This window comes from Phacochoerus africanus, chromosome 2 (genome assembly GCF_016906955.1).
Source record: "Phacochoerus africanus isolate WHEZ1 chromosome 2, ROS_Pafr_v1, whole genome shotgun sequence".
Classification (NCBI taxonomy): Eukaryota; Metazoa; Chordata; class Mammalia; order Artiodactyla; family Suidae; genus Phacochoerus; species Phacochoerus africanus.
This window is the reverse complement of record NC_062545.1, coordinates 271406804-271431519: the sequence shown is the minus strand read 5'-3', so window position 1 is coordinate 271431519 and position 24716 is coordinate 271406804. Positions and strand designations below refer to the sequence as shown.

The following is a 24716-nucleotide window of genomic DNA, read 5'->3' as shown; positions in this document are numbered from 1 at the left end:
ATTTAAACCTCAAAACTAGGTTTATAAACTTTTAAGGACAAGATAACATAAATGCCATATGCTACCTTTCTTAATTCATAAATTCATAATTCATTTTATTTAATGATATGCACTATTAACAGAGACAAATACCAAGCCGCAACATATTTTTAACAAACCGAAAGACACAGATTAAAAGTGCGTAACAAAAAAACACACAGATAAAGAAGACCAAATTATTAGAGCCTTTCAATAGTCATTCATTCCCATCCAATCCTCATACCGTACTCTCATGGGCTAACAGCAAATATGCAACAAAAGAGCTTGGCGAGCCTCTCTAAATCGAAATCAATGTACTACCACTGAACAGACAGTGTAAACTTACCAGCTCCACAGATCCATAATGTTTCCTACTGAAATCCCCACGTCTACAGCCTAGGTCTTCCGAGACAGAGCTGGAACAAAAATGCTTCATCAGTATTATACATAGCGATCTGGCCACAAACCTTCTGCAAAAATCAACTACCATTTGCAAAAAGGGCTGCTATGGAACAGGCTTGCCCAGCTCCTCACTGCAGGGGAGCCTCCTTGCAACAGACACAGTCCTCAGCAGCCATTGCAGAGCCGGGCTTTCCTGGAGCCCTCAGTAAGAAGAAAAACACCCGAGTCATCCCTGGAAGGATAGGCAATGATTGAATTAAATATTTAGTCATTTGGAATCGATTGAAATTTCCCAGGCTACTGGTGGTTTATAATTTCATTTCTGTATAACCAAGGGAATAGAAGCCCTGCAGTAAACTTGAAGCAAGGGACAAAGCTTGCAATTATCATTCGTTTAAGAGAGCCTCTTTATCCCAAATACTCAACATTAAAAAACAACCAACATTATGTGAGGCTATATGGGAGACATAAACTTTAAACGGAAGGGAAAAAAACCCTTCAAAATCCTGGTAGGCCCCACCCCTCCCCTTGAATTTATGACAACATGACAATATGAAAAAAAGACTAGGACTAACAGAAGATCTAAGTTCCCAGCACATTTAGGTTTGGGGTTTTTTTTGGTTTTGTTTTTTTACAAAATAGCAACTAATATTTTCCTACTCCTCCCCCCTACACACACATAAAAAAACGCTTAAATCAGATAAGAAAAATCACATGTATTGTGGAAGAAGAGCAGTTAAAACAAGGGCAAAATTGCTCCTGCATTTGCATCTTGAATGCATAGTTACACCCTCCAAAGCCACATATCTTACTGAGGAGTTAGTAAGATATAGGACCCCAAGAGTAGTCATGAAACCACCGAAGATCCACAAATACAAACAGTTTTTATAAGTTTTTGTTCTAATATGTCATGCAAATAACTCTAATAAAACATAGAAAATAAAATTTCCCGGGGATTATGTGTTCAATATATCCAAAATATTTGGCATCTAACATGCAAAGAAAGGTGCATTTGGTACCTTTTCATCCTTCCTTAAAAGGGAGGCTACATTTTCTATGCTACCGCGCTCTTGGCACGTTCAGAAAGAGACTGACTCTGATGTTTCGCATCCACAGAACTGACTCTCTGCCAGGACACTATTTGATAGGCTCCAAGAAGGACAGCAGGAGAGAAATGAGATTAGAGTCTAAGGGTATTCTGCTTCACCATTTCACAGAGATGGCTGAATTCATCTTATGGGAGAGATTTAACCTTTCGCAGTCCTCACTGCTTTAGCTGAAACGGGGCCACAAATGAATGAAAGCAGCTTGGAAGGGTGTCCTAGACATCACCCAGGCTACCTTCCTGCTTCTCGTGGCATGATTTTCTCCCCAAAAAATCTCTGAAAGAGATGCAAAGCTTCCCTCCGTGGCCTGCTCCAGGTTGGCTATGTCCTCCGTGCTCATTTTCTCAGCCCTTTTGGAAAACCCTCCTGGAGGATGTTGTCATTGCCTTACATAACATTTCAAAATTCTTCCCCAGCGGCCCTCAGCTACCAAGAGAGTGGGCTCCAGGGAGGGCAGCGTCTCCGCACTTGGACAGAGACGGGGCACAGAGCTGATGCCTGGGGGCTGTGGACCGAGCGCTGTCTGCCCAGACCTCTGCCCGCCTCCTCGGTGGTAGCTGGGCCCATGACGCAGTCGGCAACAGCAGCAGCCGCTTCTAACCCAAACGGCAACAGCACGGACAGAGCAAGGATGCCGGGCTTTGGGCCCCCTCACTGTGCTGCCCTCAGCACCACAGAGGGGGTTCGAAGACACAGTGCCGGCTCCCTAGCTTTGCCAACAGCCAGAAACAAACACAAAAAGATGACGACCCTGCATCCTGGAGCAACCAGCTCCTTAGAAGCCTCAGGGAGGGAAAACAACGTCCCAGGAAAACAACCAAGGGGGAGAGAAACAGGACCCCCTGCTCTCCGATGCCCTTTCCCCCTCTAATTACATTTCCTCCAAACCTCTGCGGAGACAGCCCTTGCTAATGGTGGGAGTCAGGCTGGATGACAGCGCTAGGGCTGCAGGAGGCGCTCAAACCGGCCGTGTTAGAACCTACCCTCAACTCCCCTCCGCCCTCCCCAGGCGCTCTGGCCCCTTGGCACCCAGCACAAGAGCTGTGTTTAGAGGGGACCACCCAGAACTCCAAGAGGAGCTTGTTCTTCAGGCCCCCGGGGCCTGGCCCTCCGCCAGGCTCAGAGCGGACACACAGTACATGCTTGTTGCCTTCGTGAAGACGTGTGCACGCCTTTCGCATCTCGCCGGCGACCGCCTGACGGCGCCTCTCGTGAGCACAAGGCAGGCCGCCTGCTGACTGACCTTCTCTCTGATGAGCCTCTGGACATCACTCCATCAGACCAGACAGTCCTGGCCCAAGAGGCAGATAATGCCACATGCAAGCCAAAAACCCATCTTTGGTTCCTCTGGGGCTTGTCGCTAGACTACATTTCCTAGCTCCTCTTGCCGTGACGGATTTCCAGCTAAGAGAACACAGACAGCAGGGATGTGCCCGTGGGATCCCTCCTTCCCCGTGGCCAGCAGGGTGGAGAGGAGCATAAGGAGAATGGAAGAGCTTTGAGATGGAAAAAACCCAGGTCTCTGAATGACCCAGGGGAAGGTCGGACCTCCAAAAACATCTGTCTTAGAAGCTGATGTGAGCCACAAATAAACATTTAGTGTGTTAATCCCACAGAGTTTGGGCTTACCTGTAAAAGCCTCTGTGCTACCTGAACTAGTACAGAGGTTGGAATCTTGCCGTGGGGCGCTACCATGGCAACAACCTAAAATACGTAGCACAGGCTTCTTAGGCCGGCAGCAGCCAGTGAGGAAAGTGATCTCAGAGGCTGGAGAGGTGGAGATCTAGGTTACAGAGCAGCAAAATAGGTGGTCAGACCTGCGCCCAATGTCAGAGTGAGGCCATGCATTAACTCCTGCTGGCTGACCTTAACAAGGCTTTTTTTTTTTTTTTTTTTAACAAGGAAGAGACGGGCCCAGGCAGGACCTGGATAGGTTTCAAGCAAAGACAGAGAGACTAGAGAGAGTCTAGAGACCAAGGATCTCACAGGCTTGAGAAACCGCTGTTTCTGGACCCCGACCCAGGAGGATGCTGGCCAATGAAATGTGGGTAGAATGATGGGTCCCTCTTCCAGACCACGCCCACACAGACTTCCCGTGGCTGTTCCTGGTTCTCTTTCCTCATCCGATGGCTGTGAGGACCAAGAGTGGTGAAGCCACACCGTGAGGGGAACCCTGGTCCCCAAATGACCACACAGAAGCTCCCAAGCAGGAGTACCCTCATTGGGCTGTGAGATAAGAGAGAAGTAACTTCTGTTGCTTTATTTAAGTCATTAAGATTCAGGGGTTATCTGTTACCATAGGCAGTTTTATCTTCATTGATACAGCTCTCTGAAAGTAAGAGGAAGTAGTGTAAGAATAATTCCAACAAAAAAGGGGTTCTCGGGGGCCAGTGGTCCAGGATGACCCTCAGGGTCAGCAAGCGACAGCCTCCGCCCGCATGTTTATAAGCATGAAGTTTTACTGGAATAGAGCCGCACCCTCTGGCTGTAGGCTGTGGCGGCTGCTTTGGTGTTACAGTGCAGAGCTGAGTGGTTGCAACAGAGAAATGCAGGGTCAAAAAAGCTCAAACTTTTTACTCTCTGGACCTTTATAGAAAGTTTGCCCAACCCCTGCCCAATAGCCTCGTGAATCCCTTTTGTTGGTTTTAGGTGTACCCATAAACTGTGATTGGTATGCCATTGGAAACAGCATTTGGAGTTCCCGACGTGGCTCAGGGGAAACAAATCTGACTAGCATCCATGAGGATGCAGGTTTGATCCCTGGTCTTGCTCAGTGGGTTAAGGATCCAGCGTTGCCATGAGCTGTGGTGTAGGTTGCAGACGCGGCTGGCATCTGGCGTGGCTGTGGCTGTGGTGTAGCTGGCAGCTGTAGCTCCGATTCCACCCCTAGCCAGGGAACTTCCATATGTCTTGGGTGTGGCCCCCCGACCCCGAAAGAAAATAGCATTTAGTAGACTTTAGGTTCCATTAGAATCCCTGGGGGAGCTTTCTAAAAATGCAGATTCTCTTGCCCTCGTCCCAGATTCAGCCTGACTGTGACATTAATAGGCAATGGTAAGAATTCTGAGGCAGGTGGTTCACAGACAATGTTTTGAAAAAATATTGCGCTTCCAGATGACTGTGGAATCCCTAGGAAACCTGTCAGCCATTCTGCGGCCCTTTTACAAGATAGGACAAGGCCTTGAGCAAGGTCTCTGTGAATGGGAGGAGGTGTCACGCAGTCCTTGAGGGCAAGTGCTCCGGTCACAGACAAGGGTTCTTAGCCTTGCCCAGCCTCAGTTCCTGCATGTATAAAACGGGGTTGATAGTATCACCTACTTAACAGGGTGAACGAATACACTCAAAAGAACAAATAAAAGTTTATTCTAAGCACAGTGTCTATTATGTGAAAACTACTCAATCAAAGTGAGCTATTTCTATTGCTCTGATGATTAGGAGAAATACTTCTCAGGTTGTTAGAGCCCTGGGAAGGGGCATGCAGCACCCATCATCACTAACTTCTAAAAGGAATTTTAAATAAGATTTTTTTTTTTCCTTCCTGAAAGGGAGACCTGGGGCCAAGCAGCAGGCCTCACTGAGGCGGGCGGGGGCGGGGGGGGGGGGGGCGGCTAACGGCAGCATCACAGCTCAGCACAGCAGCTCCTCCCTTAAAGTGTTGGCCTGGCTGTGCCACTTCACCAAGAAAATACTTGGGGCCCAGGAGCATGTCACCAAAACAGGCAGGTGCAAAAGAGAACCAGAGTGCCTCACACGCAGTGTGGTCTAGGCTCTAAATAGAAACACTTTCTGTTTTAGCAAGTTAACGTGTGAGGATGCTTTGCAAGCATGAGCAGAGCCGAGCACCTTCATGTTAAATCGCTAAAGAAGGCCTGGGAGGAGAGCAAAGATTTCCAGCTGCACACAGAGGCTAGAAAAATTACCATTATGTAAGTCAGGATCCCGGAAAGCAGGACAACCCCCTCCAAGGAGTCAAAGTTATGGCACCTGAGTAAGGAAAAAAAGGAGCGATACGGGTCCTTCTTCAGCTGGCCCAGAGAGTAGGGACTGACCCTAACAACTGGCCAGACCCCACCTATCCAGGCCTCGGTCATCTCCAGACCTGCTGGGAGAGTTAAGGCCAAGAAAAGGACAGGATGCTTTCTGCATCCGTGAAAAGCAACAGGCTTACCAACAGCGGAGTTCAATGTCAGGAGCGCCAAGACACCACCTCCACCCCCTTGATAAGCAGAGAGTAACAGACAGATGGAAGGGATACCCCTATTTGAGGGACAGGGAAGCTGACAAATGTGCCAGACTACAGCTTTAGGCTTGGAGGGAGCCCAGGCCTCCTAACAACAGGTACTAGAATAGCTTATTGCACAGAAGGGAACAGTTGTCTCTCCTTCTGAAGTGACACAAAGAAGCAGAACTGCAATTATACAGTAACTTCTAACGATGAAATGGAAGAATCCTGTCCTCTTTTGCAGCGAGTTCAGTCAGAACCAGGAAGCAGGCAAGCAGGAGGATGTCTAGGATGGAAGGCTCCCAGGAAATCCAAGCCCCTGGATGCTTGCTTATGTGTCCACCAAGTTTCTGGACATACTGGTGTCCCTGGAGCTTACCAGGGTCTCTGCTGTTACGAAAGTCTCGTGGAACTTCACTGCAAGGTTCCTTTCAGCAATCATCTCTGCCAGTGCCCTTGAAATTCGACCTCTAAATACAAAACAGCAACCACACCAAGCGCTGTCGAGGATGCGGAGCAAATGGACCACGCACACGCTGGGGGGTGGTGGGGGTGGGGGGGAGTACGAGGCAAGCTAAGCCTCTTAGGAAACCTGCTGGTAGTTCCTTGTAACATTAAACACACAGTTACCGTATGAGCCAGCACTTGCATTCGTGGGCATTTATCCCAGAGAAATGCTAACATATATTCACCAATACCTGCATACACATGTTCATGGTGGCTTTATGCATAATAGCCCCGACTGGAAAAAGCCTAGAACTCCTTGGAAGGGCAGATGGATAAACCATCTGTGGTTGCAGGCACACCACGGGCTATCCCTCCGCATGGGAAGGACACACTCTCGAGAGATGCAACGACTTGGGTGAATGTCCTGGGAATGGTGCAGGGTGGAAAAGGCCAACCCTAAAAGGTTAGACACTGTGATTCCATTATATAATATTCTTGAAATGACAAAACCATGGAGGGAGGGAGATATGGTTATAAAAAGGGCAACTTAAAGGGCTCTGTGGTGAGGGAGCCATTCTGTGTCTTATCCGTGGGCTGGATGAATGAACCTACCTACAAGTGCAGGTGGCACAGGGGAAATCTAAGACTAGTGGATGGTCTTGATGACAATTTCCTGGCTGTGACAGATACTTAACTAGAGCTCTGCCCAATGTTACCATTGGGGGAAACTGGGCAAAGGGTTCCTGGGACCTCTCTGTGTTATTTCTTATGACCGCATAGTGAATCTAGGATGCTCTCAAAATAAAAAGGTTAATTCAAAAAACTGTATCTGAGTTGAACTTGTTTCACTCGCTCCATAAACAGTTACTGAGCGTCTACGAGGAACCAGGTACCGGGCCAGGTGCTCAGCCTGAGATGTGTGGTCCCTGCAGTCACAGCACTTCAGTGCAACGGGGAAATATAAAGCACAAAGGACTTCACAGGAACAAAAATATTGTTTGAGCAAATCATACCCATGTATGGCAACGCTGGTGAATTGGACAACTTTCATCCCTTTCATGAGTAGCATATGCTGCCGTCTTCAGAGGCGGGTGCCCTTAGCAGGAGCGTGAGAAGCCCGTCACTCTGCTCAGCTCAAGACCCCACCATCCAGAAACCTGGGAACTGCTACCTTGGATGCCTGCAAAGTGTAACGTCTGCACAGCGGCTCCCTCCCTCCCCACTCTTTAGTGACCCTGGCTTCTCCTTGCCTTAAAGGCCAAGGCGAGGGATTTCCAGCTCAGCGTGTAATTTGGCTTGAGACATACCACTCCCCAGGATACCTATGCAGGCATGACCACAAAGTGATACACAGAAACTGATTTAAGCAAAAAAAAAAAAAAAAATCAGCAGACAACATATGTTGCTGCATAGCTCCCTTGGTCACCTGCAGATTTCACTTCTTTGGGGAAATCCCTCCAATGTTTGTCTCCCCAGGTTCTCAAGGTTTCTCTGCTGAGATTCCGAGAATCTGCCATCTATGCCCAGCCCCTGAAGGGAGGGGTGCTACCCAGAGTGGGCACTTCTCAATGGTCCTATGGGCAGAGAGAATCCTCGAGACACCAGGTCTTCTCTACCCTTGCCACTCCGGGCAGCCCTTTTCCCGGAGCTAGTTAGAAATGCAGATTCCCAGGCCCCAACCAGACCTATTGAGACAATCCCTATCTTTTTGTGTGTGTGTGTTTGGTTTGATTTGTTGCTTTTAGGGCCACACCCATGGCCTATGGAAGTTCCCAGGCTAGGGGTGGAATCAGAGCTACAGCTGCCAGCTTACACCACAGCCACAGCAATGCAGGATCCAAGCCGCGTCTGCGACCTACACCACAGCTCACGGCAACACCGGATCCTTAACCCACTGAGTGAGGCCAGGGATCGAACCCTCATACCCATGGACACTAGTCAGATTCTTTTCCACTGTGCCACAACAGGAACGCCGACAATCTGCATCTTAACAGGATTCCCTGAGGATTCATATGCACATGGAACTTTGAAGCACTGATTCTGGTTCTCAAACCCAACTATTTGGGAATCACCCGATCTCTTCTCTAATTTGCTTTATTAGGAAACATATCAAGATGCAGAAAAGTAAAGAGTAATGTAATGAATACCAAAGATACACTTGGAAACCCCTTTCCTTGAAATACCTTTCCTTGATCCCACTTGCACCTCTTTCCCTTGAAACAATCACGAAATAATTTGGTTTATATTTTCTGCTTATTTCTTATATTGGTACTGGGTACTTATTCATAAATAAAATGCAGTCTTGTTTAGCATGTTCTAAAACTTTACACAAATATGTACCATACTGTGACTACCTCCCTGCAACTAGCTTCTCTGAGAGAACAATTTGTTTTTCAGATGTGTACAAGCTGCTACCTGTCACTCTAATCATTCACGTAGTGCTGTATCTTCTGCTGCTGGGCCAATGCCCTCCTGGTTCCTTCATTCTCCTGTTGTTGGACCTTTCATTTGTTTCCAGTTTCTAAACAATGCTGTAATGAACATCTGTGTACATGCCTCCTTGAATACAAGCACAATCTCAACCTCAGATTACATACTCAGGGGTAGAATTACTGGGTCATGCTATGCGTGGTGTGTCTTTGTTTCTTCCCTACATATTATCAAATTTGCTCTTTTTTTTATATTTTTTTGTCTTTTTAGGGCTGCACCCATGGCATATGGAGGTTCCCAGGCTAGGGGTTGAATTGGAACTGTAGCCGCTGGCCTACATCAAAGCCACAGCAACATGGGATCCGAGCCGTGTCTGTGAACTACACCGCAGCTCAGGACAACGCCAGATCCTTAACCCACTGAGCAAGGCCAGGGACTGAACCTTCATCCTCGTGGATGCTAGTCAGGTTTGTTTCCGCTGAGCCATAATGGGAACTCTCTCAAATTTGCTTTTCAGAGTGAATGTACCAATTTATTCCCCCACAGGCAACATGTGAGTTTTTATTTGCTTCATATCCTAGCCAATGCTTGGTATTGTCAGAAGTTGGTTTTGGGGCTACTTTTCTGTGATTTGCCTGTGCCTACTATCTTTTTATAGGATGTTGCTCTTTTCCTAATTGAATTGTAGGAATTTCTGAATATTCTAAATACTCAAAAATACAAATGTCTTCTTCTAGGTGGTGGTTTTTCTATTTTAACTTTGTTCCTGATCTCTTTTATTATGCAGAACTTTAAAAATTCTAATGTAGACATTTTCAATCTTTTTCTTTGTGGTCTTTGTTTTTCTGCCGTAGGAAATCCTTCAGGAGTTCCTGTTGTGGTGCGACAGAAGTGAATCTGCCTAGCATCCATGAGGTTGTGGGTTTGATCCCTGGCCTCGCTCAGTGGGTTAAGGATCTGGTGTTGCCGTGAGCTGTGGTGTAGGTCACAGATGTGGCTCGGATCCCCAGTTGCTGTGGCTGTGGTGTAGGCCAGCGGCTACAGCTCCGATTGGACCCCTAGCCTGGGAACCTCCATATGCTGTGGGTGTGGCCCTAAAAAGACAAAAAAAAAAAAAAGAAAGAAAGAAAGAAAGAAATTCTTCACCACCATGAATGTCATATAGTCTCCTATTGTTCTCTGCTCACATTTTTGCTTTATACATTTCATCTAAACACATAAAGGCCCAGGTCCCACCCCAGACTTCCTCAGTCAGACTCATCAGGAGTGAGAGCTAAACATCGGTATTTTATTTTGTATTTTAAACCAAAATAAATTCCATAGGTGACTCTGAGAAATGCTCACAGACGCCAAGGGAAGGCATCTCCCCCATCGAAATCCCAGGAAACCATCTCATTTCTGTCTTCTTCACTGGCTCATCCTTTCTCTTCTTGTCCCCAAACTCCAAGTGCTCCCTAAATCTGTCCTTTAAAGGATATATCCACTCACACAGCACGGGTATTGCCGACATGTCTCAAATTTACACCTCTGGGCTTAATTTATGCTCAGTTATCTTTCCTGATTTTCCCAGAAGCGCCTGCTGCCGCTCGGTATGCTTTTCCAAAACTGATCCAATGGCTTGGTCTCTCACTTCTGTTGGTACCTGATTAGTTTCACAATCTCCACGCTACAGAGTCACCTTTGACCTCTCCCACGGTTTCAAGCTCTAGGATCAATCAGCAAATATCATCAGTTATCAATCATCTCCCACATTTAGTCAGCCTAGTCCACCGAGGTCCTTACTATTTGACACCCCGTTTCCTCCAAGAGCCTAGCCCGTCTTCCCGCCGCCGCCTCACCGTAGGATCTGAGGGTGGAAGAGACATCCAGCGATGTCCAGAGACTTCCAGGTCCAGAGCTTGGAGGACCAGTAGTGGCCAACCTGTTATCTGTGATAGCGCATCCTCTGCCAGATACTCGAAACACAGCTACCCAGTCTCTACTCACACGCAGTGAGGGATAAAGAGGCACGGTGTGCCCCGGGCCCTGCGTTCTTCCTGTCAAACAGCTTTTCTTCTATCCTGAATTGAAATCTATCACACTTCAACTTCCACCAGCTGGTCCGACATCGTCACCGGTTCACTTCCGAGTTTCCTCACCGTCGCTTACACACCCCCGGCCAGCTGTCCCGTCTGGCCGGCTCTCCCCGTCTCGGCACTCCAGCCACACGCCTTTCTTCCTTTCCTCCAACTTGCTGAGCATCTTGTCGTCTCAGGACCTGGAATGCTCTCTCCAGGCTCCTTCTTCTTCCTGCCCTCACCCCACCCCAGGCTAGAAATTACAACGAGGCTACTGGATTGACGTCTATCTCCCCGGGTAGAAGATGAGCCTCGCCATGGCAGGTTCTCGGTTGGTTTTGTTCAAGGCAAAATCCTTAGCGTAACACAACCCCTGGCACAGAGTTAGCTCTTGGTGGCTTTTATTAAATACTGTGCATAATGGGTGGGTGCGTGAATGAATGGAAGCAAGGAGCCAACCCTTTCACGTCTCTGAGAGAAGCTTCAAATACCTGCGGAGAACCATCTTGTGCCCTGGGGCTTTTCCTCTCGACAGGGGCTGGGAGTAACACAGGAGGGTGAGGCCACCTGTACCAGGTAGGTACCGAGACAAGGGCCGAGGCATACACAGAGACCACTTGCTAACTTTCTCTAGGGTCAGGCCCCGAGAGACACCCCACGTGCTCACATCACAACCCACGGTTGGTGGCTGCGGCACGTGAGCTGGATCACACAGCATATTCAGGGAATTTGTTTTCGAGTCAGACCTAAAATCCTGTAAAGGCTGCCTCATATTAATCTCAAAAAATTCACTTCAGAGGTTGAGACAATACCAGTGATATAAGCAAACAAAGAAAAAGCTGTGGGAGCCCTGGAAGTGAACAAAGCGTGACATCACGCACTAGCGGTCAGCGCACGATGAAGCTTGCATTTCCTATGTCGAGTGATTGGCGTCTTTCAACGCATAGATAACACAATTAGGTACAACCGATTGATGCTATAATATTAAAAAAGTAGATCAGCTGCAAGTGTCAAACTCATCCAATTGTAAACTTAAGGTTCTTGCGTTTTATTGGATGTAACTTACAGGACAATTAAAAAATTATTTTAAAATGTCTCGCAGAGAAAAAACAGAAACTCTGATCCTAAACTTAACATCTATACGTACAGAGAAATTAGTGTTGCGTAAGTGTGGCCTGATATTGACTTAGCTCTCTCTAACCCACCACTAATTCACTGCCTGATCTTAGGCAAGAAGCGGCCTTTCATGGGCCCTCAGTTCTGCAACTGTGAAATGGGGCTTGATTAATGAATTAATTCAATAAATACTGATAACCACGGTGCCTTCCTGTTGGATTTAATGCGAAAATACATAGGAAGCACCTGGCATGGTAAATAATCTGAGCACAATAACTATTTGAAGAAACAGAGGCTCTGCATCCACAACCTTCATTAGAAAGAAGGCGTGTGAGCTTGAAGAGCAACGTAGAGAAGAAAAAAAGTCTGCGGGAAATCTAGGGACGAGCAGGATTTTCCTGTCATCCAAAATGTTCTCTCTTTAGGAACTGAGCTGCTGAGAAAGAAAAGCTTTTTTTTCCTTTACCCTCTTCTGTTCTGTAACTGGTGCCTGGGAATTAAAAGCTGGCAAAGACAGATGGACAGGAGAAAAGGCATACAAATTTTATATCTAATTTTACATGCACAAGGGCTGCACGGAAAAGAAAATCCAAAGCAGCCATGAGACTGAAGGGTTTAAATATGATGTTTCCCAAGGGCAATGAATTGCGGAGAAGTGACCAGACCAGAGAAGAGGGTTCTGGGCTTTCCAGGAAGGGGGATACACGGCGGGAGGCCATGGCGGACTGGGTTATTAGGAAGGTTTGTGGGCACAGACTCACCCGGGGGCCTTCTCTGTGTGTGGTGATAAGGGCTCCTCGCCTCCTCCTGGTATGAGAGAGGGGAGCGGGGCACCTTTAGAAAAAGACATTCACGCTCTGCATTTAGGCAGATGGAGAAGGGCCAGGAGGTCTTCCTGTGTCTGCCTTTTCCCAGTTGCCTTCAGCTCACGATAATCCCTATGCGGAGTTCCCGTCGTGGCTCAGCAGAAACAAATTTGACTAGGATCCATGAAGAGGCGGGTTCGATCCCTGGCCTCGCTCAGTGGGTTGAGGAGCCGGCGTTGCCATGAGCTGCAGTGTAGGTCGAAGATGTGGCTCGGATCTGGCATTGTGTGGCTGTGGTGCAGTCCGGCAACTACAGCTCTGATTAGACCCCCTAGCCTGGGAGCCTCCAAATGCCACAGGCGCAGCTCTAAAAACACCAAATAATCATCCTCCTTACGCGAAAGTGGCATATTTTGGGGTAGTATATTCTGACCCCCTCTAGAGTCAATACCAATATGTGACATAGCCTTAGTCTCAGTCTCAAGCAGAGAAGTAAATGCTTGTGGAACTGACTCTGAAGTTTGCCCTGAGGTAACTGAGGAGTCGGGGAAGGCCCTGGCTGCTTTTTAAATGACCTCTGTATTGTTCTCCGACTTTCTGGACCAGCTGAGACCCACTCCATGCTTGTCCATGCTCGGTTTTTCTCCGGGTACATCCAGACCACGAAATGGAAGAAAAGCCGCTTACTCTGTGCGTTTAAGGTCAAACTATATTTGTGAAAGATTTTCCGAAAATGTTTACTTCACCAAGGTCCTCTGAGCCTGAGAGGGTCCAAAAGAATGAGACTGTGAGACCGAGGAGGGGAAGAGAGAGCAGTGGGGGAAGGGGGCCAGCTCTTCAAAGAAAACAAAAGGCTACAGAAACCCAACCTCTCGAGATACGTAAGGAAAGGCACTGTAACCAAGCATATCCACTGCTATAGGAGATGACAAGAAAACAAGCAGCCTGCATCCAAGGCCAAACAGGATTTATCCGAATGAGGGCTGGCTTGGGTGAATTTAGGGCAGGGCAGCCTAAACTCTTCCCTTTTGCCTCTTAAACGCAATGATTAAAAAGAGTCCTCCTGTCTATCACTATTTATAGAGTGTCCTCACGGTGTTCTGACTGTACTTTGAGATGAGCTGAGCACCAAAATGGGTTGCTGGCCCCTGAGGATATAAAGTTTGAGAGAACAGAAAACGCAAAGAGGCAAAGGAATGGAGTTCTTAGTAACAGCTTAACCTCCTTGAGGAAAAAGGACTGCGGTTGGTGGTTATTCCTCCAAGGACGAGGAGCTCAGCGGTGAGCGGGGCGTTTGCAGCTTCTGTTCCCAGCAAAGGACCCGGATGTCCTGGTGCAGTGACACCTACGCCCCCCCCCCCCCCCCCGACTTAGATCACACAGAGCAGCAACGCAGTGTGTGACCGGGTGACACCCTCTCTCTGCTGCTCAGGACACGACCTCCACGCTAACAACTCCCCAGACCAAAGCTCCAACCTCGATCTCTCCCTCCAGCTTCCAGTTCAGACTTCCAGCTGCTGGACGAGGCTCCGTGGACACCTTGGTAGCCCCTAAACCATGACATGCCCTGAGGCACCCTCGCTCCCACTCCTCACTCAAGTCTCAGGCAGCAGAGCTGCCAGCTTCTTCCGAGTCACTCGAGGTCCAAGTTCAGAGTCATCACCCACCTCTTCTCCCATATCCAACACCTAGTCTGTCTCCAGGCCCTGGTGTAGGTCCCACACAGTATTGCTTTGCAAAGTTGTGAGTTTGTATGTGCTTATTTGTATTTCATTCTTTAAGGAGATAATATGCTCATTTGGTTTAAACCTCACAGAGTCCAAACGACCATACCGGGCAGAAGGGGAGTCTCTCCTCTCCTCTCTCCTTGGCCCCCCATTTCTTCTGTCTACCAGAAACCTATATTGCTCTTTGTGTGTCTTCCAGAGATGCTGCATGCATTTACAAAGAAGGAGAAATACATATTCCCTCCTGCCTTTGGTAAATGGTAGCTACTATACACAATTCCACTCCTTGCTTTTGTTATTTTTTCATGTAATATATCTTGACAAGCTTTCCAAACCAGTACCAAAAGAGGTCCTGTATTCTTTCTTATGGCTGCACTGCATTCCACTGAGTAGATGTACCATATTTTATTTAACCAGTTCCCTAGGTCAATGGTTTTCGGTCTTTCTCTACTACTAATAAACTGCAGTGCATAACCTTGTATATTGCATTTTGCAGGTGAGGCTGTTTCTAGAATCCACAATATCTTTTAGTCCCTTGCCACATCTCCTCTTTCCATTTCCACTTTCTGTTTTAGCTTGGACCTTCAGCGTGGCAGAAGCCTCCCCTAAATGGTATCTCTGCTTTGCGACCTTTAAATTACCCAGCAAATATCTAGTGAGCACTTTCTATGTGCCAGATACGCTGCCGAGACAGGAAAGAACAAGAGAATATAAATGAACAAACCCCCTTCTACCCAGACCCACACAAACAAATCCTTGTCCATCTCACACGTATTTGAGCTTCGGGAGCCTATTCATAAATCAAACTGCTCTCTTCCCTGCGTTGGGAGTCGGCAGAGAATAGTGAGTGACAGGAGTCAGGCAACTGGAAATCAAAACATCAGTCTCCTCACTGTCAGAGTTTCATGGGCAAATGTGGCTGAGCCTGACAGCCTCATGAGCTTCCCAGGACTCCCGCTAAGCTGAGACCTGCAGCAGCCCACTCATGGGAAAGTGTGGACTGCAGAGAGGCAGACGCTGGCCTGGATGGCAGCTGGGGAAACAAGGTCTCACGACCATGCAGCTCCAGCAGGGGAGACCGAGGCAGATGGGCCCCACACCTGTCTCTAGAAGACGCAGGTGTGTTTTTCCACGTGAAACAGGAGAGGAGCTAACACACAGCTCGGTGGCAACCAGATGCCAAAGGCAAAAGAGGAAAAGAGGAAAGGGACAGTTTTCCTTAACGGTAAACCCATAGGCTCCCTCTCTGGCTCTGTTGTTTTAAAAATCAAGCAGTCCTTTACGAAGGAGCAGATAGGTCAGCTGAGGCTTTTGGAAGCTATGGAAAAATGTCTAAATACAAAATTGCCTAATATTTGTATAATGCCTTGATGATACACTCTTTCAAATACATGACAACTTTCTCCAAAAGATCAAAAAGTAAACCAATGTTAATTCAACCAAGTGAGGGAAATTAAGTCTGAATTATATTTTTTAAGAAATCCAACTTGTTGGTAGTACATGGTAATTAATCATAGGAAGGATTGATGATTTTAAAAAAAAAAAGAATGGGAAGATAATTTGGGGAGATTAAAAACTTTTAAAACTTTCTTCCCTCTGCTCCTGGCTGACATCACTTTAAGGCAGAATGGCCCTGAATAACCGTCTTTCCAATAGCTCTCCTTTGATTTTTCCTAGTGGATTGAGCTAATGAAGAAGGGCTGCCTCTCGCAGGGTCAGACACAGCCCTGAAGCGAGGTTATGAAGGAGAAGTGAGGATGCAGAGGCTCGCCCTCTGCCCCCATTCTCCCTTCCCAACTGAAACTGCATTCTCAGGGGAGCTCTGTGGCTTCCCAAACATCACCCCACTGTCAGATTTTCATTTTGATCTTCAAACTTTCTGTTACATTTGACAGAAATGTAACGTAATGACATCTGACTGATCAGTTACATCAGCCAGACCCCTGGGTCCCCACTACTAAGGCTTCCAATTAAATAGGTTCCATGATTCTTTTTTTTTTTTTGTCATTTTAGGGCTGCACTCAAGGCATATGGAGGTTCCCAGGCTAGGGGTCGAATTGGAGCCATAGCGGCCGGCCCACGCCACAGCCACGCCAGATCCAACCTGTGTCTGTGACCTACACCACTGCTCACAGCAACGCCGGATCCTTAACCCACTGAGCAAGGCCAGGGATCGAACCTGCGTCCTCGTGGATACTAGTCAGATTCATTTCTGCTGAGCCACGACGGGAACTCCCTGATCCATGTTTTTGAAATAAACGTCCTAAGTTATTTTTGTGATCCGCCACAGAGTGCTTTCCTTCTTCTTGAACCTCCTCCACTGGCTTCTCTGACCCTTCCAGTTCTACTCTCCTGCCTCCTGCCCACTCCTGCTCTGTTCGCCAGGGCGCCAGGGTGAGCAAGAACTTTCCCTCTGCCCCTGGGCAACCAGAGCCCTTCCCCAGGTTCTTCTAATTGACAGGAAGATTATTCCTCTCAAGTTGCAAGTCTGTAAGAACGTACCCCACACGGCCTGAGAGCAAACCCACTGCTGTGCTGTGAAAACTCATGGATGGCAGGAGACAATGAGGCCAACAGGCAGAGGGAAGCAGGGCTAAGAGGTGGGAAGCGGCAGGAGTAAGAGAAAAATGGACTGCTTGACACCACTTGAGTCCCTGGATCCAGTCATCCCTGAAGAACTTTTTCCCTAGTTGGTTACATGAACCAACTACCTTCTCCTTTTGGACCGAAACTCTTTTGAGTTGGGTTTCTGTCACTTACAACCAAAAAGCCCCTCCCTAGTCTTAATTGGTTTCCTGGCTTCCTCACTTTACACATAAGTGAAATTAACTTAAAAATCATTACCTATCGGCCTCGAAAACCATTCATTCAGAGTCCCAACATCCTGGGATTAAGTACAACACCTTTCCCAGTATGTCCCCTGATCTGCATTTCCAGACTTCCTACTATTTCAGCATATAAGAGGCACCAGGATCCAGACATCCGGAACGTCCTCCCCATCTCCGCCAAGTAAAATCTACTCAAAAAAAGAAGAAAAGAAGGAAGGAAGGTTCTACTCCTTTTTCAAGATCCACTTCACATTACTTTCTGGCACATTACTCTCTGGCACATTACTCTAAGAAGACTTTTCAAAGAACTTTGTGCCTCCAAAGATGTAACTGTACCCTCTTCAGCCCGGATGGCACTTATCTAATGATCTCTGATTCTGCGTTGGATTTTGTGCTGTCTCATTTCTGGGCCCTTTCTTTAAGAGCAAGACCCAATCACTCAGTTGCCAGACTCAAAGCTCTGAGGGTCACTTCCTCACCCTACCACCCATGCATTTACCAGGTCCACTCTAACCTTCCTCTTAAATATTTAACTCAATCCCATTGTTCCTGCCACTCATCTTCCACCTGGCCACTCTAACAGGGTTTGCGGCCACCAGCCTGATCCTTCTGCAATCTAGCTGCCCACTGACACGAGTTATCTTTCCAGTACGCAAATCTGATCGTGCTATGCCCTGGCTGACAGAGTCAAGACCAAACTTCCTAGCAGGGCAGTTAAGCCCTCCCACTCCTCGGTGACTTGGTCTCGGTCTGCCACTCCAGGCGCACTGCTCATCTCTCCCAGAGAAGCACCAGCCCGGCCAGACTGTTTTCAGTTCCCCTCAAACCCAGAGTGCTTTAATGCTGCTGATCCCCTCTGTCTGGAAAGGCCTCCCTTAACTCTGCCTGGTAAAGTTCTCATTGTTCAAGCAGTCCCTCTGCTGAGAAGTCTTCTTGGACTGCCCTAGGTAACAGCGCTTTCATAAACCCCAGCTGAATCTGGAAGATGTTTCTTTGTATTCCCAGTGCCTAGCACAAGGCCCAGCACAACACACAGGGGTTTGGTAAATTGTTGCATAGATACCAGAAGCCTTTTCTGGTGAGAGTGGGCCTTGTATTACCATGGTACTCACACAAAGCCCAACTCTGGCCTTGGTCAATTTTCCTGGTATCCAATCAGGTCCAGCTGTATTCTTCACCGAATGGTACCCAGACACCCTGTGAACACCGACATCCCATAAACACGTTGTTCCTGACTGTAAAGCTGAGCACACTGAGATTAGGAAATGGGCACTGGTGCTAGACAGACCTAAGTTCAAATCCCTGCTCTGTCACTTACAAGATGTGTGTCCTGGACAAGTCTTTCAACTCTCCTGGACCTTAGCTTCCTTATCTGTAAAAAGGAGCCAGCAGTAGTTACCTTGTCGGGTTTTTTTGTGAAGACTAAATGAGAAAACACATTTGGGATATTTGTGCAATTGCCTGGTACACAAGTAATCAGTAAGTTTGTTGGATGAATGAGTTAATGAATGAGCAGCCCACAGAATAGCAGAAGTTCTTAAAGACACATCTTGCCCGTTTTCCAGAAAATTCAACATCTGGCTCCCGGTAGGAACAGTTTCAAGCCCAACCCCTGAAGTCCCTGAGACTGGGCGCAGCCCTTGGCCGGACCCCGCCCTCCCTTCTCTCCAGGCTGCTTCTCTAGCCCTGGGGCCGCCAATCACCAGGGCCTGGTCCCATCCCTAACCAGGTTCACCAATAGGACCCGGACGGCGCCCACCTCTGGCTACCTCCGCTGCATCTCATAGGCTGTCCGGAAGTCCTGCCCACCCCCCTTGATCGCGGCGCATTGTGGGGCTTGTAGTCCAGAAAGCAGCAGCGGCCGCCGGCTCCGCCTGTAGGGCTGTGACTGCGCCTGCAGAGCCTGAGGAGGGAAGAGCTGGCCCTTCACCCCGCCTCCCCGACCCCTTTGGTAGATGAAGCCCAGGCTCTCCTGCCCTACCCTGTAGAGCAATGGGGCTGCCCGCGGCCTCCATGAAACAGGAGCATTTTGCTCAGATAATTCAGCATTCATTGAAATTTTAGCTTTGAGTATCACGCCAAGGTGACATTCGATTCCCATCCTCATGAATGGACCCACGGGGCCACTGAGGGAGGTGTGGTGTCATCTCTGAAAAGCCAGCAGTGATTCCAGACATCCTCTAGTTTCCTGGAAGAACCCACTGCAGAACCAGTAGTCACGACTTTATCCAAACCATGGGAACCTTGTCTATTACCAGCTGCATGCTCCCTTGAGATCATACAAGCTATCGATGGCTCTCCATTGCCCAAGATATAAAAATTCATATCCCTTACCTAGACGTATGAGGTGCCTCATAATTATTTTGTATTTAATAATGTGTGGTTCCATTTTTAAAAGCCGCGTTTCTCAACATTTGCTGCACGTTGAGAATCACCTGCGGAGGTTTGTAAACCACTGGTAGGTGTCCCACCCTAGACCTCAGAATCTTGGGTGATGATGCAGGTTTTCATATGTTTTTAAACTCCCCAGGTGCTTCTCCTGTGCAGCCATGGTTGAGAACCACTGGTTTCATGCCTGTCAAGGCTGCTGGGACACAGTGGATCTAAGCTTTGGCTCTGCGCTGTCCTCTGTTTAAAGTGGATTCTTCCCCTCTTCTGTCTGGTGGGTGGCCAGGCCAGCTTAGCTTAGTGGCCTGGCTAAGATCAACTGCTCCCCCTTTTCCTCTCTATTCTCCATCAGATTCCTTCCTCCTCTAGCACTTTATACATGCTTCTTTTCTAGCAGCATTGGAGGTATTTGGTTACTTCTCTGCCTCTCTGGAAAGGCTGTCCTTGAAGAGTCCTCTTTCACCCACTCCAGAGCCACTGAATCAGGATCTCTGGGTGGGCCTCAAGCATGAGTTGTGTCTGAAACCCCACAGATGATTCTGATCCATGCCCCTTGCTAGGAATCAGCTTCATAAAAGCACAAAAACAATATCAGTAAGTATTTGCTGCATTGAGTCAATGAAGCATCTCGTTTGTTTTTAAAGCAATCATATCATGCACCTAGTGGCCTTTGATTCCCCTAGAAATCTAAGCACCTCTATTCTGTAGTATCTTCTTCATTCATTACGCATTCATTCATCCAACAAATACGGTACATCATAGCAAGCCCAGGGATTCAGGAGTAAACAGGAGAACATAGTTACCACCCTATGGGACTTAGAGTCTATTCATATATTAGTTATAGTATAGTTATTATCCTCATTTCTTCTGAATAATAATAAGAAGAGGCATTTCCCCCCTGCTAGATGCTATTTGATAGTCTCAGGTAAGGAGATATCTTATTCTCTTATATCCCCCGTATCTTGCTGGCACATTGAAGCTATTCTGTAAAGGTTTGCTTGAGTCAAGCCACTACATTTCATAGCACTTGTCACAATTTGTATTTATTTGCGTGATTATTTGATGAATGGCTATCTGCTCCATGAGCTATAAATCCCTTGGAGACAGGAACTGAATCTATTTTGCCTGCCATGCCCGACACCAGGCCTGGCCAGAATAGGCACTCAACAAACACTGCTATGTAAATAAAGAAATACACATAAGACAGCACTAAGACCAGAAATGAAGTCTCCCAGCCTAACATCCACTTCCTTTGCCCTCGTTATGCTCCCCCTAAAATGTAATTTCCTTCCTGGGCGTGAAGGCATTTCGCGTTAGAGTGAGCATGAGCCCCAACCGACAGGATTGCTTCTTCTACTTACTTACAGGTTGACCTGGGACTCTACTTCAGGGTCTTTTGTCGGCCACGTCTGCAGGGGCTGGATGCCAAAGGAGAGCGAAGACTTGGCTTTCCCAAGAAGGGTCTGGGCCATCTGACTCCCGCAGGACCCTTTAGTCAGCGGATCCATCAGTGGGCCTGGAGGCTGCAGCGCTGTACTGAAGCAGAAGGAGTCGGGAAAGGCACTGAGAACGGAGAAGAACGTAGGTCCATCGCCGGCCCATTCTGGCACTCCTCCCCGGGGGCCACTCCTACAGGGAGGCCACCCTGTCAGTAACCAAGAGGGGGTGACGTGAAGCCACCCCCAAGACCCAGGTGCCCCACCAAGACTGCATGTGCCCCTCCTGCACCCTGCAGCGTCACGGCCCTGGAATCGTCCAAATCCTGTCCCACCCCTCAGCAACAAGTGGAGACCGCCACACTCTCAAGTCAGCAGGGCCAAAGGTAAAGGACCGTGAGCATGTGAACCATCACAGACTTATTTAGAAAAAGACAACATCCATTCGGGAAGGGAAAGCTCTGGGTGGGGCACCTGCAGAGGACGACTAGTGGTGGGACCTCGTGGCCACTGGTGTAGAGTCCGGGAGTGCCTGGTTTATCTCCCAATTTCCAATTAAAATAGCCAAGAAAAGCCACAAAAAGGGCCTATACTGACAGCAACACAGTAGACAAAAGGACCAAACCCACATTTCAAGGTCATGGCAGAGGAAGCAAGCAAGCAGTGAACGCCTGCTGAATTATCAACCGGACTGTTCAAGGGGAATATACTGCGGGATGCACTCCTGAAACATGCCCACTTCTTTCTCTGATGACACAGCAAGGGAGGTGGGAGGGAGACGGTTCTAAGATGAAGGAGGGCGGCTTTATTAGGGAAATGTAGGCATCCCTGCTCTCTCCAATTGGAATTATTTTCTGAGCCAATCAGCAGCATTCTTCCCTCACCTCTACCTCAGAGGACACACACAAAAAAGCAAAGAAAATCCAATTACTTGGAAATGGAAAAATAAAAATAAAAAGCCATCTTAGATAACATGTAAGTCAAAAGGGACTCTATGCTGTCTTCTTAATAAAGGCTGTGACAAGACAAAATACAGAAGATCTAGTGGTCTTATGAGTGAGGAAGAGGCCTCTGCTCAGGGAACCACCATCCTGCTGCAGGCTTGGATGCCAAGAGAAGTGACTCCAGACAGCCTGGGTATTTGGAGCCAGATGGGCACTGCCCACTCCCAAGCTGCTACAGTAGTACCAATTATAGGCTGCAGGCATGTTGCAAAAGAAAAACAGGTCACTCTTGCCAGGTCCCCCGGGTAGGCTTCCTTTATATGACCCAGCTTACCTGAGCCTAAGAAGCCACAGCTGCACATCTGACCCAGACTTCTGGATAATCTTATCCTAAGCTGGCTTCAGGCCACTTATCTTGGCAGCAACAAGACAGACATGAAAGGCTCAAGCCTTCCACGAATGACAAAGAGCAAGAAGAGAAGATTCTGGTACGTCGTCAGTTGTTCTTTGCTCATTGGAACCTCAAGGCTTCTGAAACCCAGTGTCACGAGGGTTTATTGCTCTAGCAATAAATACAAAAATAAATAACAAAGCAGGGCTTCTAGATGATATGGTCTTTGAACCCTCTAGATTTTTCTTTCAATTATAAAAATAATACTCGTATGTAAAAGGTTTATTAAGAAAGTGTTCCTTTCTTAATCATGCAAGTTTAAGAAAAAAAGAAAGTGCTCCTAAAATAAACTGATAAGGGAGTGGAGGGAGCAGGACAGGAAGATGAGGTTTCATTTTCAGGCAAAGTCCCATGAAGGTACAAGTTCAACTTGGGTGGATGGGGGCTGTCCCACGTGGTAGCCACGGGCCACATGTGATGACTGAGCAGTGAAACGTGGGCAGGCAAAGCCAGACATGCGCGTGTAAAACACACACCGAACTTCGAAGACTTGGTACAAATAAGAGAGGATGCAGACCATCTCATGAGTTGTTTTCATGCCGATTACATGTTGAAGATAAAACGTATTAGAATAAGTTTTAATGTGGCTACTAGAAAGTATAAAATCAACATCTGCAGCTTGCTTTATAACCTGCTCAAGGCACTTTTTTTTTTTTTTTTTTTTTTTTTGCTTTTTAGGGCCGCACCTGCGGCATATGGAGGTTCCCAGGCTAGGGGTCGAATCAGAGCTGTAGCTGCCGGCCTACACTGCAGCCACAGCAACACAGGATCCGAGCCGTGTCTACAACCTGCACCACAGTTCATGGCAACGCCAGATCCTTAACCCACTGAGGAGGCCAGGGATCGAAACTTCGTCCTCATGGATCCTAGTCAGGTTTATTAACCACTGTGCCACAATGGGAATTCCAGAAAAAAAGTCTATACTTTTTTTTTTTTTTTGCTTTTTTGCTTTTTTGCTCGAGATAGATACATCCCAGAGGTGTCCTATCTGCAACAAGGAGCTGAGGGCCAAGGGTCGGGTGGGGGCTGTAAACTCCCAGGTACTGGGCGCTGTCTGCACAGGTGGGCAAAATAGCTGCAGTGCATGAGGGCAGCCCACATAGAAAGGGTCTCCACCCAGATGTGGATGTTGGACCAAAAGTTCACTGAAGAGGGGAGGGGAGAAAATTCCAGAACTGGTGAGGGGATGGGGTAGCATGCACGGCATTGCCACACCCACCTCCTTTCCTCTCCCGGCTAATGGTTTGGTAGGATTCCCGCCACTCCTCTCTCTGCGTATTTGCAAACCTTTATGTCACATACATACGGAGATTATACAATGTTCTGTAACTTGCTTTTCTACCTAAACCTCAGTCTCAGACATCTTCATAAATTTATAAATATAGGTACGTGTTAATATGGAACATTATGGAATAAGATAACCTCATATGCTGCTTAAATGCTTTTAGTTTATTTTAATCTTTAAATACTAAGATTATTGCATTGTTTTAGCAGGTTATTGTCTAGTCCTTTAATCTTTACATTTTTGCTTAGAAACAAATGCTACTTCTTGTCAACCTTTCCCACCATTTAATTTTATCTTTTTTGCCATAACTTTAGTCTTAGAGTTTCTGGGTTCTTTTTTCATACTTTCATCTAACTCTTTTGCTTCATTTTCCGATGTTCAGATGCTGTCTCATCACCGTTAATTTTAATCCTTTTCCTCATTTCTGTTATCTTTGCTCGTCTTAACGTTCCAATTTAAAAAATGTACGTTCCTCTTAATCTTCTGCCATATTTTATCTTTCTTGACTCACTCTTTAAAATATTCAGCAGAGGAAGAACTTCTTGGAAAGATGGCAGAGTAAGTGCCTATTTGCATAACTCCTTGGAACCCATGGATGTAAGCAAAAATAGCCCAATATATAAAAGAAGACTTACTGAAACAGGAGAATGGCCCACCTCCAGGCTCTAATTCTTAAGATCTGCTGTCTGCAATAAATTGCGGACAGACGGAAAGTGCACACCGAGGTCTACCTGGCTGTGTAAGGTGAAGCAACGGGGCAAGAATGTTCTGAAGGCGGAGAGCGCCTGATCTGGAGGGATGCGGCCAGCAGGAAGCAGGGACAGCACTGGGCGCAACTGTTTCTTTTTTTTTTTTTCCCACTGCCCAAGCTTTCAAATAAGGGGTGGCCTAAACTGAGGGAAGGCTGAAGGAGAGAAGGAAAAGTATATCTGAAGAGCCATTTGAACCTCTTGAAAGCTCTTAACCCAGGACACTGGAACCCACCAAATGAGTCACGGGAAATCCCACCGACTGAGACCCTCTTTGCAGGAGCCTGTTCGCCCTGAAGTTGGG

General features: G+C 47.4%; 1 protein-coding gene across 2 annotated transcripts in view; it reads right to left on the bottom strand.

Moving 5' to 3' along the window:
• The window catches only part of GARNL3 (GTPase activating Rap/RanGAP domain like 3), a 148161-nt gene that overhangs the window by 109080 nt on the left and 14365 nt on the right, over positions 1–24716 (bottom strand). For both annotated transcript variants that reach the window (XM_047768439.1, XM_047768440.1), the window contains exons 2-3: positions 20913–21083; positions 365–434 (exon numbers count right to left, since the gene is read on the bottom strand). In XM_047768439.1, coding sequence (XP_047624395.1) covers positions 365–434; positions 20913–21083 — 241 coding nt within the window. The remainder of the gene's footprint in view (positions 1–364; positions 435–20912; positions 21084–24716) is intronic.